General features: G+C 40.1%; 1 protein-coding gene across 3 annotated transcripts in view; it reads right to left on the bottom strand.

The window, feature by feature from the left end:
• The window catches only part of dachs (unconventional myosin-IXb-like dachs), a 409,496-nt gene that overhangs the window by 304,585 nt on the left and 83,932 nt on the right, over window positions 1-20,979 (bottom strand). For all 3 annotated transcript variants that reach the window (XM_067111608.1, XM_067111607.1, XM_067111606.1), the window contains exon 2: window positions 16,773-18,290. In XM_067111608.1, the coding sequence (XP_066967709.1) occupies window positions 16,773-18,270 (1,498 nt within the window). In that variant the 5' untranslated portion in view covers window positions 18,271-18,290. The remainder of the gene's footprint in view (window positions 1-16,772; window positions 18,291-20,979) is intronic.

Here is a 20,979-nt window from a genome sequence, read left to right as displayed (position 1 = left end):
GCTCCGAAGTTTCTTCAGAGCAATCGAGTTTTCTGTACAGCATATAATCAAGGCCACAGAAAACAGATCTATCTTTCGGTGTCTCGGTATAATGCTGAATGAGCCGCGGCCCATGAAACTTTACCCACGGACCGGTGGTGGCCTGTCCTATATCGTTGCCAGACGCACCATTATGGCTAACTTTAACCTTAAATCAAATAAAAACTACTGAGGCTATAGGGCTACAATTTGGTATGTTTGATGTTTGGAGGGTGGATGGTCAACAGACTAATTTGCAGCCCTCTAGCCTCAGTAGTTTTTAACATCTGAGGGTGGACAGAAAAAGTGCGGACAGAAAAAATGCGGACGGATAGTTTTCTTTTACAGAAAGCTAGAAAGCTAAAAAAAGGCAACGTTCTCTCTTCTCTGCAAAAACAATATTCCTATTTTTATTTTAAACTATAAATTTGAAAAACAAAGTATCCGATCCACAAAACAGCGTAGTGTTATGAGAAGACGTGCACAATAATACATCCAAACATTTCCTCAGAAACTACGGAACGATTAATGTTTCCCATCACGAAAAGATGTAACTACGACTAATAAATAATAAAAATGTCACCATTCGCCTCAATTTATCACATCCTTTTAATTATGTAAACTAATTGCCGGACTTTCGATACAGAATGGCGATAACACACACACACACACACACACACACACACACACACACACACACACACACACATACAAAACCTGCACGATCAGCCTGTAAAAAATTTTGATTAACCAGTAAAAGAAAAAAAATCAAGGCGTGACTAAATTAGTAATTCAAAACGAAACCGAACACACAATGATATTCTAATAATTAATCTTTAAGATAATGTGCTAATCAACGAATTCATCACCGGGCCACGAACAATTAACTATCCAAGAACTGAAGACCAAACAAATTATTCTCCCTACCAATGGAGGGGATATGCATCTCGGAAAATGCAACTCCGTCATGAGTAAGTGAAAAAAACAATTAAATAATCAATTAATCGAAGAGAAGCAGTCAGCAGTAACGAACCTTTCAAACAACGAAGCATCCCAAAAGTTTTGAAGTTAACGACCATGTTCTTGATGACAAATTTAAACAACAGGAAGGCACAGCGGGAAAAAGCTGGCATTCTGAGATGCCAGGTAGTCTGTCATTCTCATTCTTGTTATACTGTAGCAATGAAAAATGGCTGTTCTTGCTTCTATATTTAAAGAAGACAATTAAAAAAAAAAAAAACGCATACTAAATGAGAGTAAAGTCTTCACTTTTCGAGAGAGTTCACACCAGTAACCCGTAATATTTCTCATGGTTGAAGCTACCTTACACTGCTTGCTGATAGAGTGCAGTAAAAAAATAACATAACGAACCTAAATATTAGCATGCAAGTGACATGCTGAATGGCTAAATCCTTCTGGGCAAATTCTCCACAATGCAAATCAAAGTCAATTCTGTCTTGCCATCAGCAAAGTCAACTTGATGTTCCTGTTGGACGAACAGCTACCTAGAAGTAAATTTGGCGTCGCCACTGAAGACAGTCATGTTGGCGTTCCAAAAGCAAAGTCATTTTGGATTCTTGGTGAATGAAAGGCTGCTAGAAAGCAAATTTTCCATGACAAAGTCACCTTGGTGTCCCCGTTGAGCAAAAGTCTTTACCACAAGGTAAAATAATCGTAGCATTCCCGCTGGACGAATCACCACTAACATTTGGTGAAGTCATCTCAGCGTCCGTCCCCACTGGGCGCATCGACACGGCCAGAAGGCCTAGTGTCGGGAGCACCACCAAAGGTAATTTAAACCAGTTTGACTGGCCAGGCAGCGACCCACCTCAACATAAAACAGCACAACGTACTGCAGGCGAACACTGACGCGAATAAGAATGATTGCAATGACCGAGAGAAAATATAAGGCAAAGGAAACGAGCAAAGAATTATTGCTCACCGAGCCTCGACATGGCAACTGCAAGCAACCGGCGTTACGCCATGTTGACATTAGACTACCAAGTAGGCGGCACCTAGTATTCAATAGCCTTTGAGTCCAGTCAAGTTCTTCTGGGATGTATATCTGTTCGTCTGAGCTTTGTACTGCCTGGTCTCCGTTCCCTACCACCGAAGGGAAAGAAACGGTGTTTGCATGAGAGAGAAAGTCGGAGGATTTTCCAATACGGTTAAAAGAACAGTTGCTATAGCTATTGGTGTTGGTAGTCGAAGACTTTGTGCATCGGCAGGAAAGCAAATGTAGATGTCCTTCAATTGCACTTCATTGCTGAGTCAAGGGTAAACACCTACGTTTTCAATTCATAAATATAAGCAGCCAAGTTTCCTAGGGGTGTATTTTACAAAAAATATTACTTTACGCAATAAAGATTAAACAGTATACGAAAAATATACCGATGTTAATGAGAATACTTGGCAAAACCTTCCATCAAAAGTTACAGTTGGCAGTAGGGAATAATCAGCTCCACCAAGATGGTTGTCGTTTGTTAGCAGGGTTAGGCAAAAAGTTATATGCAGCTTTTACGAACACTGTGCTGAAGGTGGTCCTCTTTGACTACCAACGAGTGATTACGCTTTGGGACACATGGGATTTAGATTTCGGGGAGGTTGGGGGGGAGGGGATCTTTGGAAGGCTTGGTTTGGAGTGGTCAACTTTGGTGAAGATTTGCAACCTTTGAACGCTCTTACTAAAATTTCTTCTGGCCTCCGAGTTATTGGAAACCTCTATGGCAAGGAAGAATTTATATGCATTCATACACAATAACTGGTATGTATGCCCGTGTGTGGTAAAATGACATGAACGAAAATGAGCTCCTCATGAAAAGCAACCAGACTGTAAGCACAGGTAAATACAAGAGGGCAACTTGAGTACGAATTCCAGGAGAAGGTACAGTTTGGTCCTCGCTGCCGCCAAATCTCTGAACTAGCTACTCACTTTCACTTGGAGTTACAAATGTATGAATGTACTTGCATCCCACTGGAATGCTTTACGTACTTTTATGCACATTCCTTTTTTGCTTATATATAATAAAATGTATAGCCACACGTACTCTGCTAAATTTATTCTTAAAATAAGTTTGTTTGTTCTAAAACCAAGAGGTAAATACAGGGATACAAAATGGATGTATTTATGTACAAACAAAAAATATATCGACTAAACTGGCCGGATACCAAGTTCTTTTAACGAGGTTTCCTGTACCCAACAATATGATGGTATTAATACCCGATGCTCTTGATCTTCAGTTCTATCATTCCTGGAACACTGCTCTCCTGCCTGGATATCGCGGCCTCCTCGAATCTTTACCTTCAAGACAAAATTGCTCGAACTGATAGTTTCCTTTTCCCCAACAACATTTTGATTTAGGCCATCCCCGAAATATGCCTTGCTTGGCCACTTTCTATAAGCCTTGTTTCAATATTAGTTGTTGTCGTTAGATTAAGCTAGTTCATGCCAGCAAGGGCCTTTTCCCAAACGTGTGAAAGGGACTGCCAAGACCGCTGTGGACCTCTGGATTTTGCCCAACGAATAAAGACGAATATGAATCTTCCAGCAGCACCTTTTCAGTTTTCTGTAAAAGAAAACTCTTGAGATGGCTATTTATCTGTCCGCCCGCAGATCTTAAAAACTACTGAGGCTAGAGGGTTGCAAACTGGTATGTTGATCATCTCCCCTCCAATCATCAAACATACCAAGTTGCAGCCCTCTAGCCTCAGTAGTCTTTATTTTATTTAAGTTTAAAGTTAGCCATGATCATGCGTCTGGCACCGTTATAGGTGCCCACAACACAGGCCACAACCGGGCCTTGGTTGAAAGTTTCATGGGCAGCGGCTGAGAGTTTCATGGTCCGTGGCTGAGAGTTTCGTACAGCATTATACGCTGTACAGAAAACTCGATTGCGCCCAAGAAACTTCGGCGCATTGTTTACTTGTTCACTTGTACTGGTACCCGAGATCTAACCTTGCTTAACCTTAGTTTTCGCACTCTGCGTGAGACCACGTCATCATAGCACCAAGTAAGTAAGTATATCTTAGTTTAACCAGACCACTGAGCTGATTAACAGCTCTCCTAGGGCTGGCCCGAAGGATTAAACTTATTTTACGTGGCTAAGAACCAACTGGTTACCTAGCAACGGGACCTACAGCTTATTGTGGAATCCGAACCACATTACAGCGAGAAATGAATTTCTGTCACCAGAAATAAATTCCTCTAATTCTTCATTGGCCGGCCGGAGACTCGAACGCGGGCCCAGCAGAGTGCTAGTCGAGAACTATACCGACTCGTCCAACGTGGAACTAATACCACAGGTCCTTCGCTCCCTTTGCTCGATATCTGTGGAATTGTCCTCTTGGCAGTATTTGTGATTTCGATGTCAGACACTGAAGAGAGTCTGTAATACTAGGCTACTGCACTCTAAAGCGATCTGAACCTTTTTACATGCTTTTATTTAACTTGACTTCTGCGTCTGTTTGTCTGTGTTTGAGTCAAATCTTGTAACTCAATTTTCGACCTGTTCCCTTTGTCCGATGGACTCAAGTTTTGCACGGTTACTCAAATCCGGCTAGAAAAAATTTGTTTATATTTTTTATTCTTTTTTTTAAATATCTTGCTGTAAAATTATGCATATTATCGATCTTACGGGTGATTCATCTGTCTTGTTTTGTTATTAATTTGGTTTTTCTGGTCTCTTCTTTCACAACAAGACTTTCCTTTTTTGTGGAGGCATGCTCAGCAAATTGTTATTTCAAATATTTTGCTCGTCGCAGAAAATGGTCCGTAAACTTCATGATTTACATAACGCGGTCTTTCAAGTGGCATCATGACTCACTCCCTCTGAAAACAAGACTTTCTTTATACATTCAATGTATTGGCAGAAACTCACTACGCCAAAAATTCTGAACATTTCTTTGGGCAACGTAGTCTCCAAAGCAATGCCAACAAAACATGATTAACGAGCAATGTCGACTTAATGATCTTTGATGTAAAAAAACAACCGTCTTCCCTAGGAAATATGAGACAGAAAGCTATTGCTTTCGAAAAAAAAAAAAAGGAAAACCAGAACACCAGTGCAATGACCTGGTCACTGAGTTTATCCTCACTAACAGAGGATACTCGTTAGAAAACATTATTTTGAAAAGATGATCTGTTTCTTTCAGCCCAATCCAGATCCAGTTCTGGATTGGTTTCTGGAATACAACCGCATCCACAACCGGATACACATGCAACTGGTTTTGACAGGCGTTCTCAGAATATTACAGAGCGTAGAATAGAATAGAGAATTCTGGCCAAAGGCCAAGCGCTGAGACCCATGAGGCCATTCAGCGCTGAAAGGGAAATTGACAATTGGAAGGTTTGAAAGTTGTAACAGGAGGAAAACCTCGCAGTTGCATTACGAAACAATTTTTAGAGAGGGTGGAAAGTCAGATGGAAGAAAGAGAATATGGACGGAGGTACAGTAAAAGGAATGAAAGGGGTTGCAGCTAGGGGTCGAAGGGACGCTGCAAAGACCCTCAAGTACTGCCTACAGTGCACCACGTGAGGTGCACTGACGGCACTAACCCCCTACGTGGCCAATATATTACATGAAAATCCGTTGATACATCTGTTTTCCGATAACTCTGTAAGACATGCGTAACAGTTTTCTCCCAGTAGAAATGTCTGCAACTCCTCATCACAAAAATGATCAAAGGACTTGTCGTTGGCCCAAAGCAGACCATGCTTAAACGTTTGCGAATGCTGATGCCTAGATATGAATCAGGAGCAAAAGAATTCCCATCATTCATCATTGCCAGAATCTAAGCGATCAGTCTCCCTTCCCTTAGGAGGACTTGCTTGGATATTCCCCAATGAAAAGAAACGAGTAAAAAATGCGCCAAGTTTCTTCGGCGCAATCGAGTTTTCTGTACATCGTATAATCAAGGCCGCCGAGGATAGATCCATCTTTCGGTGGTCTCGGTACAGTGCTGTATGAGCGGCAGCCCATGAAACTTTAGCCAAGGGCCGGTGGTGGCCTGTCCTTTATCGTTGCCTGAGACGCACGATTATGACTTAACTTTAACCTTGAATACAGTAAAAACTACTGAGGCTAGAGGACTGCCATTTGATAAGTTTGATGAATGGAGGGTGGACGATCAGCATACCAACTTGCAGCCCTCTAGCCTCAGTAGTTTTTAAGATCTGAGGGCGGACAGAAAGAAAGTGCGGACGGACAGACAAAGCCGGCACAATAGCTTTCTTCTACAGAAAACTAAAAATGTAAGTTTAGCATCGCATATGCCCTTCACGCTAATTGTTTAATCTCATAAGATCGGGATCTCACCCTAACTCTCACTGAGCTCGAATCGTTGCTTTCATTGAGATCAGGATCTGCAACTCTCACTGGATCCTGTTCTGCTGCTCTCATTGTATGTGCGTCACTGCCAAATTCATCTTGTTATTTTATAGGCGTTATAAGCTCTTCCCAGACACTTCACAATAATACAGAAGGTCATTCAAGAATCCATTAACCAGAATAAAACAGGGCAAATCAGGTGAGAAGAGGTAGAATTGTTTCACGTTGCCTCTTCTTTACATTCTGTAAAATTTATTCAAAACATTAGTCTGCCAATTTTCCCCAGTAGTTTGTTTCCTGCTAATAACAGCGCTTGAATAAACAGAACAACGAAGCAGATCTTCGATTAAGGAAATGAACGTTTCTTTGATTTTATTAAGAAATACTGTTTCAAATATTTTTCTCGGGCTCAGAATGATGGCTGAACACCTGGTATAAAAACAACGACCTTTTCTCATGGACTGAATGATATCCTTGTTAAGTCAATAAGGAATAAAATTTTTATTTCATTGTTTTTTTTTATTATTCCGTAAAGCTCTTTTTGATGATGCCGAAGTAGCAACAGATAGCAACAGATCCTTCTTCTTGAGTACATCCACTGTTTATCGGTAACACTGGTTATAGCTGTTCTTCTGCTGCCGTTTTTGTTTCTTCTACCACCGCTGTTTTTATGACATGGCAATTAACGGAAGACGTCTATAAAGTGCTCATGAAAAAATTGCCATAATAGCTGAATTCAATCACTGACATACACTCGGAATGATTATCAACAATTACAAGAACAGCGTCATTTCCGCGGTCATTTTCCGTAGTAGATACCAAAGAAATAAAGGAGGACTGCTGAGCATTATCCAAGGAAGAGAACCCAAGTCCAAACAATGACAGTGACACGAGAAAAACCGAAGGAGGCGACGAAAAAGAAGACGAAGAAGCTGGGCTTCTAAGAGATGTCTCCGCCTGGAGGCTTTATGTAAATAATGACAATAAATGGGACCATTAACCGCGCCAAAAAAAGTGGATCCCAAACTCTCTGGGTTCGGCTGAATATTTCTTTGACCTCGCCCTCCTCTTCTTCCTCCTTCTCCTCCTCCTCCTCCTCCTCCTCCTGCCCGTCTCCTTCCTCCTTCTCTTTCTGTTCTTCCTCTCCCTCATCATAAATGCACCAGCATCTCCTCACCTTCCTTCTGCTACTATGTCTCTGGTTTCAGTTGTTCCACCACTTGTTCCATTTCCTACTTCATTCTTTACCCTTGCCATCACGTCTGTCTCTCTACCCTTAGAATATTCACCTCTGTTACCTGGAAACATTTATGACGTGTGTCTCCTTCCTGTTATTTCGATACTTTTCTCTCTCTCTCTCTCTCTCTCTCTCTCTCTCTCTCTCTCTCTCTCTCTCTCTCTCTCTCTGTAAACTCACTTCTACAACATGAACTCTCTCTCAGTAAATTCTTTCTGTTATTCGGATAATCTCTCTCTCTCTCTCTCTCTCTCTCTCTCTCTCTCTCTCTCTCTCTCTCTCTCTCTCTCTCTCTCTCTCTCTCTCTCTCACAATAAATTCATTTCTACAATTTGAACCTTTCTCTCTCTCTCTCTCTCTCTCTGTAAATGTATTTCTAAATCCCGAATCTCTCTCTCTTTCTCACAGTAAATTCATCCCCGTTATCCAGATAATACTCGCCCCCCCCCTCTCTCTCTCTCTCTCTCTCTCTCTCTCTCTCTCTCTCTCTCTCTCTCTCTCTCTCTCTCTCTCTCTCAGTAAGCTCGGTTCTACAACATAAACTCTCTCACAGTAAATTCACTTGTTATCCGGATAATCCTCTCTCTCTCTCTCTCTCTCTCTCTCTCTCTCTCTCTCTCTCTCTCTCTCTCTCTCTCTCTCTCTCTCTTTTTTTTTTTACCAGACTGTACCCAGGTTACAAAGCAAGACGACGGTCGCCATGAGTTTGGGTTTTTCAAGCGTCCAAGGCGGCGCCTGCAACAGTAACAACTGAGTTAAGAGAACTCTTTCGACGGCCCACAATGCTCCTCTGTTTATTTGAACTCAATGAGACAGAGGATCTGTAAGGGGAAATTTAACAAACTAGAACAGGTAGATAGTAAGAAGGTACTGAAGCAAGTAGTGCCTTACCCACACACACACACACACACACACACACACACACACACACACACACATATATGCATATATACATATTGGTTGAATCTACTGTAATCAAGAATTTTTTCCTCTAATATTTCAAAATACGATTTGGAGAAGAAAAATGAAGGAATCAAACGGTCTTACCTCACACACGCAGACACACACACACACACACACACACAGAGAGAGAGAGAGAGAGAGAGAGAGAGAGAGAGAGAGAGAGAGAGAGAGAGAGAGAGAGAGAATGTCTCGCCATTTGGAATACGCATACCAGATGTGAATCCGGAATTCTCTTAATTAAAGCGGATTGGAGAGAGATAAAGTACCTCCCACTAGCACTTCCTGATAGCCTAATGGGAAATTTGACACATTAATAGCTAACACTAAATTAAAACATCACGAATGATTTTAACATAAAACTCTTTTAGTTTACGTTAATGGCAAACCACAAAAATCACCCCAATGAAAAGCAGGGAAAGCCAACATTGCTGATATTTGCATAAAAAATTATATATATATATATATATATATATATATATATATATATATATATATATATATATATTTATATATACAACTACATATATAAAATATACATACATACATACATACATACATACATACATACATACATACATATATATATATATATATATATATATATATATATATATATATATATATATATATATATATATATATATATATATATAAAATACTGTATATGCTATTTGATATGTTTCCGCTAAGCTAAGATTAAAAAGATGTGGTCAGTCTCAGCTGGTTTCCAAGACCACTGTGAAAGTTTCCTGTTGTTTGCCTTTTAATTCAAGCGGCCATGAGTGTCTTCTCATTATGCATGATAGGAACCGACCGCACTTTTCTTGCATGTTGTTAGCTCTCTTCTTCCCTTTTTATTTGTTACTGATCTCCTCAGACTTACTTCAGTCTTTTCAGAAAGTGTTTTCGGGTGAGGGGGGACGTGTCTCCTGGAGGTAAGCTACCAATGAACTGACCAGACCCATAATCTACATACGAAAGGGATCCTCGGGACAAATTCTGATGTTTATATCACAAGCGTGAGAATGGGTACAATGACATTCTCCTTGTGTCTAAGGACTAAGCTTTCGTTATTATTATTATCAACAATACTGCTCAAAATGCACAACCATTCTTCAAAAACGGGCCTAAATGACATTAACATGCAGAGCAGGTTTCCACAGGGCAGAAGCATTATATGAGAAAAAAGAGAAAACATATACAAAAGCATGAAGACCACAAGCAAACAAGTCGACATGGTGGAGCCGCTACGCCCCATGCATGCCAAAAAACGCCCTACTTGATGCTAAATCGACTGAGGAAGCTAACAACGAGAGATCTGAAATAACCAAGGAATGGAATATAAAATTTAGGCCAAAAGCCGAGAGCTCGGACCCATGAGGTCATTCAACTCTGAAAGGGATACCGAAAAAAAGGGGGTTTTTAAAGATGCAAATGGAGGAAAACCTCGCAGTTGCACTATAAAACAACTGTTAGGAGGGGGTGGAAAGTAGGAAGGAAGAAAGAGAATATGGAGGGAGGTACAGTAAAAGGAATGAAAGGGGTTGCAGCTAGGGGCCGAGGGGACGCTGCAAGGAACCTTAAGTAATGCCTACAGTGCACCGCGTGAGATACGCTGGTGGCACTACCTCCCTCCGAGATGAAACAACGAACTAAACAGGTTAAGCAAGGGTGACGTTTTTTCGATAGTTCACCAAGCTACCTTTGCTTTTCAATTAGCCTGTTTGACACACTCATTGAGAAAAAGGCAATGAAATGGAATAAAAAAGAAATGTGTGATATGACTGTGCCTTCCAGCAGGTTAACTCAAAATTAATACTACGTAAGGCTATAGCACAGAGGCTATGGCACGATACAAGTTTGGAGAACATGATTATATGGCCACCATCCTACGCAAGGCAATTGGTTGAACTTTCAAGACGCCGCAGGCACAACACAGACCCGAGTAAGAGGTCCCGTCATTCATGCACCAATTCATAATATACATAAAACATTCATGGTGATATCAGCGACAATAATGATACCACATACTATGCTGCATTTGCTATAAAAGCAAATCATGTAGGATCTTAACATTCTCTTCCCGTATTTCTGCAGTTTATCTCGAATACTGACGCGTGATGCGAAATCCCTTTGTATAGTTATACATTTAAAACTTCATAAAAATGAACCGTTCTTCTTCCCGTCGTTAAGTTATAAACAAACATAAGGTATACACATACATAAATATCTATACATGTGTGTCTGTGTGTGTGTATGTGTAAGTTTGTTCGCGTGTTTGTGTGTTGCTCTGGTAGGGTCTAAAATCCCCTTTCGCTTCAAAACATTGGGTCTGCGAGTATTGCGTTCTGTCAATGAAGCCAAGATTTAGTATTTGAGCACCCACACGTTTATCTAAAAATCTAAAAATCCATCAGTTACAGTTTACTGCTACAGCAGAGCCGCCTCGAAAATGAGAAAATCAAAGAAAGATTTTTATTGACTTCATACTTCCAGAACTTCTCTTAGTCCCCACGCAGGCTGCTCAGTACACGAGAGAGATCCCTCGCTAGCACACAGGGCGAGGTTAACATAACACCAGTCTATAAATAGCTCTAGATAGCTGAGACGAGTACCGAGAAGGGGAAAAAAGTGCATCACTCCTCACGATATGTGACACACTTGCACCTCTTACAGCCTGCAAGAAAATCTATGTGAAAGCGAAAAAAAAAATTACCTCCAAGCGTAATGTTATCGACGATCTTAAAATCCATTAACTGCGGACAAAATGAAATTCCATCCCGTTTCAAGCGCCCCTTTCTCCACCCCCATTCCCCTCCCCTCGTTAATGTCCTCGCCGTGCGTGTCATCTACCAAACCCCACTGCTTGAGGAGTTAGACAGCGCCTAGGAATTAACTCCTAAAGGATAATGACAATGCAAGTGTCCACCTCATAAATTACGAAGCCCCTCAGCTCCCATCCCCCGTTCTTTAATCCCCTCTTCATTATCCAATGATAAATGCGTCTCCTCCACCTTAAATTTTCTTTAATGGGTCCCCTCTCTCTCTCTCTCTCTCTCTCTCTCTCTCTCTCTCTCTCTCTCTAGCTGCGCTGGAAATGAGTCTCGTATGCCTATGAGTGTGTATATATATTACATACACAAATGCTACATACATGCACCCAAATATAATACACACACTCACACACACACACACACACATATATATATATATATATATATGTGTATGTATATATATATATATATATATATATATATATATATATATATATATATATATATATATATATATATATATATATATATGTGTGTGTGTGTATATATATATATATATATATATATATATATATATATATATATATATATATATATATATATATATATATATATATATATGAAAATGAATCCTATATGCCTGCAAGTGTCTTATGTAGAATCATTTACGTACACAAAAATTAAGGTTATTAAACGATAACTGTGGCTCAACAATAGTACAAATGTGTTGATACCTAAGCATACACAATGAGGGTTACTTTTACAAGTAAACCTTAAGCAAAATATTACTCAGCAATAATAACAACCGAAACATTTTCTCAGGAATTTGCGTTAAAGATTGATGAGAGAGAGAGAGAGAGAGAGAGAGAGAGAGAGAGAGAGAGAGAGAGAGAGAGAGAGAGAGAGAGAGAGGAAATGACAACAATGATTCCTGAGGCTGTTTCTCAAGGATTTGTCGATGACTCGGCATATGTGTCGAGAACGTCTCTAAAAGAAGAAGAGGGTGGGGAAGGGGGGATGGGGGTAGATGTTTGGAGTCGAAAGAGAGAGAGAGAGAGAGAGAGAGAGAGAGAGAGAGAGAGAGAGAGAGAGAGAGAGAGAGGGTAAGGTTTGGTCAAGAATTTAATGATGTTGACACAAGAAGATTCCCAACCAACACGGTCATGGTAGCCAACAAGCTTTACTACACAACACACATACACACTCACACACACACAACACACACACACACACACACACACACAATCGGAGTGGGTAAACCACACCATGGCCGGTCACTACGTTTTGAGATATAATCTGGAGCCAACGCATCAGAATACTCATGCTGGCGAGCATATTTTCCACAAAGGCAACGTTAGACAAACATATCACAAGATTGGTCTTGTAGCCATATTGGATGCTGCAACAAAAGCATATGATTGCAAAGATGTAAAAACTTGCAACACGCTGCTAATATGCAATACCAAATATGCCCACTTTCTTTCACTGGAAGTTATCATTACTGTTTAAAATAAACTTTGTAACGCAATCTTTACTCAATCAATCAATCAGTTTCCTACTAAATTAATAACTCAATCTTTACTCAATCAATCAATCAGTTTCCTATTAAATTAATGTTTCTTAAAACACGGGAACTGAAAAAACTAAAAATAATCTGGTCGCAATTATTAAAGGGATTTACCAAAAAAAAAAATTATAATTCGTTGTTGCTTCAAATTAGAAGTCAAAGTAAAATAGCTTTCTGTTCTAAAGGGTCCACAATAATATAACTGTTAGAACATTTATGAACTCTCGTGATAGAGAGATTTTTTCCCAAACAAAATAGCTTTCACTGTTGATGTTCTACTCATAAAATTAGAAATGCTGAGTATTCGCCAAATCTTTGTGACGATTGTTATTCATTCGAAGACAAAAAAAAATTACAGATGTGGTTTTAATTGGTTGATATCGGTTCCTTTATTCTAGACAATCATTCAGCTACTCGTATATTTGTTTGATATCGGTTCCTTTATTCTAGACAATCATATTCACAATTACTCGTATATTTGTTTAGTCACAGTACACGCAACCTTAGCTGCCTTGACGCCAACCAATTCCTATTGGAAATCATCGCTGAAGTTGAACTGATGATTGGTCAGCTACACGTATGATGTCGGCAGCCTTACCTGGGAGAGTGGATTTCGCCGCATTTGCTTGTATATGAATGCTGGAAATTAATTTATTTTTTTACATTCAGTTAATATACTGCCTCCTTTCATGTGCCAGACAGCAGTTGCTCCTTTTTGCGTTCACATCCAGTGAGTTCTTTGGCAAATTGTTCAAGTCGCTCTCTTAAAGTCTGAATAAAACAGGATCCACACCTTTGCTTGTAGTCCTCACATTATTAGTAGTTTTCAGCGGGCAAGTAGATTAAAATCGTACCTGACAGAGACCTTGGAAATGCTTGTGCTTCAAGGTATTGGGATAAGATCCTTCTGTTGCGTAGTGCACCTAAGTAGGCAACATGGCACGAAGTTCCTGTACAATAGTATTCTAAGTTACTATTATGTCTCAGTGCAGTTGTCCGACCTTTTTTTTTTTTACAGTAGAACACAGTGCTGGTGTTCGCTGAGAGTTTTAGGCTATTTTATAAGAACCTCTGATGCACTTTCAATCAAGGCTCTCTTTACCTTGCTTTCAATAGCAATAGCAGATGTTCTTGCCTGTGCCCTTCCCAACTATATAAATAATTTTAATGGTACTTTGATTTTTTGTCAACTAATCTGCCAGGATTCACTACTAAAGAGAGAGCACTGACAGCGTAGATCATCGCTCCAATTCTTACGACTGTGCCGTAACAAGCACGACAGCGATGCCTAATGAAGAAACTTGGTTAAATGTTTCATTCATGTCCTGCTGACGGAGGCAACATCGTCGCAGGTCATTTTCTGACTTGGCTGAGCTTTGGTAGCTGTTTTTGCAGACTAGCAATTGATTTTAGGCCACAGTTTGTCCTTTTAATATCTCTGACCACGTACTTTGCAATCTAGAATATAACTATGTTCATGCCTAAGACCTGAACCTAGCCCAACTGTTTAATCAGTGAACTTAAACCCTATTCAGTCAGATATCTAAAAGCCTTATTAACCTTGACACGGCTCAGTTGAAGTGAATGGAAAGTGAAATGATTATGACCGAGTGTGAGTTCACTAGTGAAACCGCAAAAACGTTGCATCGACTAGCTAAAAGAAGGGAAACATTCGTAGCTGGAAGAAGATTGCAAACACGCATTTGGTAGTAGAATGAGGAGAAAATCTAGAGTACAAAAAGGGGATGCAAGGGAGAATGAGTTCAGCAGATGTGGAAAAGTTGGCATAAATAATAAAAGAGAAATAAGCCTTGAGATGGTTTGGCAATATACAAAAAATGTAAGAATTGTTGGTGAAAATAACATAATCTAGTCCAGGAAGAAGAGGAGACTGAAATTTGACAAGTGCTGGATTGCATGAGTGGCAAACGTTTAAGAATGAAATGGAAACCACAAGAGTGCATGTAAGAAAGGCGGAAGATGCATTATACACGGAAGAGGGTGGGCAGACGTGCTGTAGACGCTCTTCAATATTTGGGTAGATAATTTGAAGATCTTAAATGTAAGTTTGTACGTGCTTTAATTATTTATGAGTTTATAGTTTTTGAATGAGTTCTTGCGAACAGTCATGGTACTGGCCAATACCACGACCATGTAAAACTATAAGCACATGTGTAATTAAAGTGCGTACCAACTTACATGCATTTACCATATTTAGCGTGGGAACAGAAGGCCGTTGTTGACACAAGGAACGGCAGATCCTTTTCAAACGCCTTCCAATGTTTTGCAAAGACCGTGGAGACTAAGGAAATTATATTTCCCAGCTCGTAAGAACAAAAAAAAAAAAAAAAAAAAAAAAAAAACGAAAATTTTCACCACCAAACGGAAAGAAAGAGATGGCAAGTTTCTCACAACAGTGTTACCAATATGTCGGATGAGTTGGATGGTTTTCACGACTTATATATGACACTAGTTTCGGTCTTTGACTCACGATAGTGAAATAGTCATAAGCTGCCCCACAAGCATTTATGCTTCTTGGAAAACCAAGAACATATAGGCAACAGTGATTACAAAGTTATCGATACCTCGTTCAAAACAAGCGAGTACATGGCTTGAGGCAGAGAGAAAATATAATTTTCCATAAATGCATTTATAAATTATCTAATTCCTTCTCCAAGCGTATCTTCCTCACCATAAATGTACTGAAGAATTCGTACTGTTAAAGCCTTATCAAATTGGACTCATTAAAAAAAGGCATGTATACAGCGGACTGGAGGTTAAGCGAAATGCTGATAATATTCGCTTTTTAAACCAGAACCTTAATAATTAATAATAAAGAAATTTCGAGTTAGAGTGATAAAATAATAATAATGATAACAGTAGTCAAATTCTATTACTATTATTAATACAAAAAACTGCAGAAGTAAATTAGCAGTAGTAGGCAGGATCAACTTTGCCAAAAAAGCACGAACACAAACATTCTACAGCCTCGGAGAAGTGCGAGCGTGCTGCTTTCTTTCTTACTCTCCTAAAGAAGTAGTTGACCCTAAACCAGGAATTTGGTCCGTCATAATGAAACGCGCCGTGTTGCTTACGTGACAGCATCCGAGTGTGCAAAACGAATGCGCTGTAAAGCATCGCAAATTATCCTATGCGATACGAAAGCGCGTTCGTGTTTCAGCAATCAGGACGGAATATTAATTAGCTTAAGTTGGAGGGCAAGCGGATGGGAAGAGGAGGAGGAGGAGGAGGAAGTGGTGGGATGGGGGAGCGGGGGGGGGGCGTTGAGAAGGAAATGGTGCTGGGGGTAGGTTATGGAGGCAAGGAAAATTGATGCCCGGTGAAAAATTTTGCTATTATGACCACCTACGGTGAATCCAATTCATGTGGATATAGAATAATGGCTTGCCTATTAAGGCTCTACACAGCTAGGTTCAGAAATGAGAAACATCTGCATAACATAGCAATGCCTTAACTTGAAAGATGTATGTACATATATTTATATATATACATATATATATAAATAAATAAATAAATAAATATATATATAAAACTTTACCAGCGAAAAAAACTACAGAAAATCTAATCACAGGGAAAATCTATACAGTTCACTCAACGCATAACTGCATGCACTCCAAAAATTTATCTGGTAACATGCCAGAACTTTTTACATTACAAATTGATAACGGCATACGACGTTGCCATAAACAGACACAATACAATGCGTTCTAGACAGGAAGCTTTTGAAAATGTGAAGCAGCGACGGAAGAATGAAGAAAAACAACTTAGGAAAGTCATAAACACCAACAACCAAATAAGCATTAACAAAAATGAGACGGTCAGATGCATTAGAAGAATGCCTGGGGGGCCCCTTCCCCCTTCCTTACCTTTATGGACAGGGCGTCTTCGTGGGAATGTACCAAAATGAGAATAACAGCCATTAGTCTGGGACGGATGCACTCCGGAGCTATTGCTGGTCGTGTTAAGCTTGCTGCTGTTGCTTTTGTTGCTATTGTTGTTATTGCCGTTGTTATTGTTCCCCTGTGCCACACACTGTGCCCCGGGAATCCCCTGAGTTCTGGCTGCATTGTCCCTCTCCCCTGCCACGACGCCATTGGTTCTGGAAGGCCGAGGCCAGGAGCCGAGAAGCGACTCAGAATGCGGCGTCAGTGAACAGGTGGGCGTTTGAGGGTGAGGTCGCAGGTAGGGCAAAGACGCCGGACCACCATTGATGGCGGTGGAGGCTCTGGCGCTGTTGTTGTTGTTGTTATTGTTACTGCTGCTGCTGCTGATGCTATTGATATGGTTGTTGCTACTCGAGAGCACGGTCGGCCTGCCGCCCATGTTCAAGTAATAGGGGTTTTCGTTATTAGTTTTATGCGCCGGTTCCACCCAAGGGGCGAGTTCTCTATGAGGGTATGCTCGGTGGGGTGTGAGACACCTTGGAGGAGGGGGCACGATGGACCAAGAGCTTTCATCATGTTTAACTTTGGACACCCATCCACCCACCTCTTTTCGAAGGGAGGAGGAAGGGCTCGACTTCTTCTTTGGTTCAGGTTTTTGAAAGCCTTTGGTTTGGATCTGGTGGATGACGCTACCATAACTGCTGCTGTTCTTACTACTGCTACCACTGCTACTACAGGTACTGCTGGAGGAGGGTTCTGATCGATAGTCAATGACGTTCCTTTCATTAACTTTATGGTTGACCAAAATGTCTTTACGGTTAGTAATGCGGTTTGGTTTATCGCCTTCTTCTGAATCGTCCAGCAACTGCTCTGTGTCCGTCTCAACGGCGGCATCAGAGTTCGTTGGCTGCCTTCGGAACTTGGCTCTCCATTTGCTAAGTGAGGAATTCCGGACTAATTTGCTCCGATGGGCACACATTGTCTCCCTGGGTATTCTGGCCACCCGCGCCGATTTGGCTTCATTGCCCTGGTTGGGTAAGAGAATCCCAAAGGATTCTACGGGTTTGCTAATCATTTTAGGTTCTCCGCAGGACCCTTTTGCACGCATGACACTCCCAGAGGATTCCCTCCCATCTTTCGAGGAAATAAGGGACTTCGTAGACCTCGTAGAGTCCCTGCTGTCTTTGTTAAACGTCGAATTGGTGGTAGGAACCCTTTTCTCCCTGTCGGATGGAACTTGAGATATCGATGGGCGGTGGGAATACTGAGGCTGCGCATTGCGTGGCACGTCTTTCCTGACGCTATTTGCGTCTCGCTCTCGACATTTATTGAGAGGTTTCTCTCTCGCCGTCGACGATATGAGGAGGCTGTGGGAAGCAGCCTCTTTCCGGTTGGTGGAGGATGACCTCTGATTGTCTTGGTCATTGTTGTGCCTTGGTCTCAGTGACCTGCCCAAGGTCACGGCCAAAACACGCATCATTGGGTTTCCTCTTCTAAATCCTGTGAAGGAATAGAAAAAATAATTATTAGAAAAATTGGTTACTGAAAAAAGCACAAACTGCTGGAAATAAAATACAGGACAAAAAATTATTACATCAAAGCTAATAAAATTAATCACTAATACTTTACTTGATTTTAACAGGAGCTTTGTTTCTTCGTCTTTTGAGAGAGAGAGAGAGAGAGAGAGAGAGAGAGAGAGAGAGAGAGAGAGAGAGAGAAAGAGAACACTGCCCAAGAAATACAACAATCGCAAATATAAAACCACATCTTACTGTAATCAGTTAATGTACATACAAGCAACATAATTTTTGTTCAAGCATTCAATAGCTGCCAACAGAAATAAAACAGCTCCTCTATGCGGGCCAATGAAACTGATCATAAAGACAATGGTGGCTGTCTATCACAATAACAATAAGACTGCCACTATTATGTTATGAATACTCCTTAAATAATTTGACATTAGCTTGGCCACACGGCCTCACATGACTCGGGACTAATTAGCTTTGTATAACTGTTTCACAACCAAAATAATTCTAAAACTTATGAGAGTTGTAACTTTAATTTCCGAGAGGGTCATGCTATTAAAGAACATTAAATACGAGGTTTTTCTTAAAAGTTTTAAAGTGAGGAAAAGCAGTTTTCACCTTCAATGTTTCCGGTGGAGGTTGTACACTCACAGTACCACTTCTCGGGTGATGCAAATTTGTTACGGAATTAAACATCGCCAACTTACGAAGGTCCGAATATTCGACTCTGACAGAGCCACATCGGAAATAAAATATGTATTATACAAGCGTTGCATCTCACAGGACTGCTACACTTTCTGACGCAAATTCGCATCCCGACACAGAAGAGCAGTTTATTTCCCAAAATTGGATAAAACGTCCTCAGCAAATAACCTACCACAATAATATTACGTAATACGCAGGCAAACAGACGACCATATGAAAACGAAAACATAAATGATTCGAGACAACAAACAGAGGCTGAGCTCGTCGCTTACATACCCCTTTCTCGCTAATTCAGAATTTACCTTCACGTTTAATGGCGAGTTTTAAGCACTCGTAAAAGGATCATAAAATGGACAAAAATGATGTAGCGAAATGCCAGTCTTGAAAACTGCAAGAGGCATTTAAAGGAAAGAAACCCTTACTTAACTCTTGAACACTGGAACGAAAGAAATTCAGAAAGCGTGCATGCGTGCTAGTGTGCTTTCAGTGATAAAGGAAAGGAAATTTTTCTCGAACAGTGTACAAGGACCAATGTAACTAGTGAACATGGCGATTATCATGTTACTAATTCGTCATATATTTTACAGTTTTACACTACACGATGAAAAAATACTGTAACATTGATAATTGAACGTTTTCAAACCGTGATCCAGATTCTTCTTTAATTTTGACATTTTTAAAAGAAATGGGTCATTCGAATTTCTCTGAAAAAAAAAGCGAACAAACATTTGAATGACACACAGACACAACAGATTTACTGTGTGCAGCATTATAACATTTTACTTGCAGAATTTCTTTCTACCATCTACAACATTGCTATTCTGCATAGTAAAAAATGACATAGGTATTTTCGAAAATCCATTTACCACTTCATAGTACACCTCGAAGGTGTTGAAAACAGCACTAGTGCGTACAACGATTTAACGTTCAAAGTACCATATCGAATTAGCAAAAAGTTCATGTTATCACTGGGAATGGCAATAGAAAGCAATGAACTAATTTGCTTCTTATGAAGTGCTGTCATTGTAAAGTGTCATATGATGTGGGATTAAATGAACAACCAAAAGGAACATCTGTTTCGATTCGGTAGCTAAAGGTATCTTTTAGGTTGCTATCTTGCTACGTATGTTCGACGAGCAATTTCACATTACTTTCCTTGATATGAAATGAATCGTGGGATTAATTTCCTGCATAAGGAACACTAAAAGTAAACATTTCGTCTGAACAGCCTTCATGAAAGACTTCCACATTTCTAGCAGTGCCGGTGTGCATATTTCATAAACCTTGTTCTCATGAATGGGCATTTCGCAGTAACTTCCGAGATGTTGATGTATACTTGACATTTCGCAGTCACTTCCGAGATATTGATGAAGTTCCAACAGACAACCAAATAAATAATCCCATGTACACCATTAATCTGATTTAAGAATGGTCTGCAGATGTTCTCTTTGCGTCATTAGAATTCTGTTCGTTTTTCGTGTTTCTCAATGTTTGTGGATCAAAAGAATTACTACGTCAAATGTTTGTTTTGTTTTCATCTCTCGACTAGTAATTAATATACTGCCTGTTCTTTGTTCCGTGTTTGATACAGGTCGGGCTGATAATAAATCTCTGTTAAAAGTACTGCTAGGTATGCTTTCATAAATATTTTTTCAAAATAAAACGTTCCAATACGTATAGCCTAAACTAACTGAGCCCTACACAAAGGCTGAGAAAGGACTTGCTTATCACAGTATTGGTTAAGGTGCCAATAACTCGATTTTGTTGTGAAATGTGCTTCGGTTACTAAGCAATGTAAGACATGGTGGCAAAGAATTTGTCTTGTGTGAGATCTGTCAGCACAGTAAAATCAATTCTGAACAACCTGAACTTTCTAGGAATCACGATAATTGATTGATTCATGAAAATTCGCCTATAACGCCAAGTACTGGGGCACTGTCAGCCATTCAGTGCTTAAG

Source organism: Macrobrachium rosenbergii, chromosome 11 (genome assembly GCF_040412425.1).
Source record: "Macrobrachium rosenbergii isolate ZJJX-2024 chromosome 11, ASM4041242v1, whole genome shotgun sequence".
Classification (NCBI taxonomy): domain Eukaryota; kingdom Metazoa; phylum Arthropoda; class Malacostraca; order Decapoda; family Palaemonidae; genus Macrobrachium; species Macrobrachium rosenbergii.
This window is presented reverse-complemented; position numbering and strand designations above follow the sequence as displayed.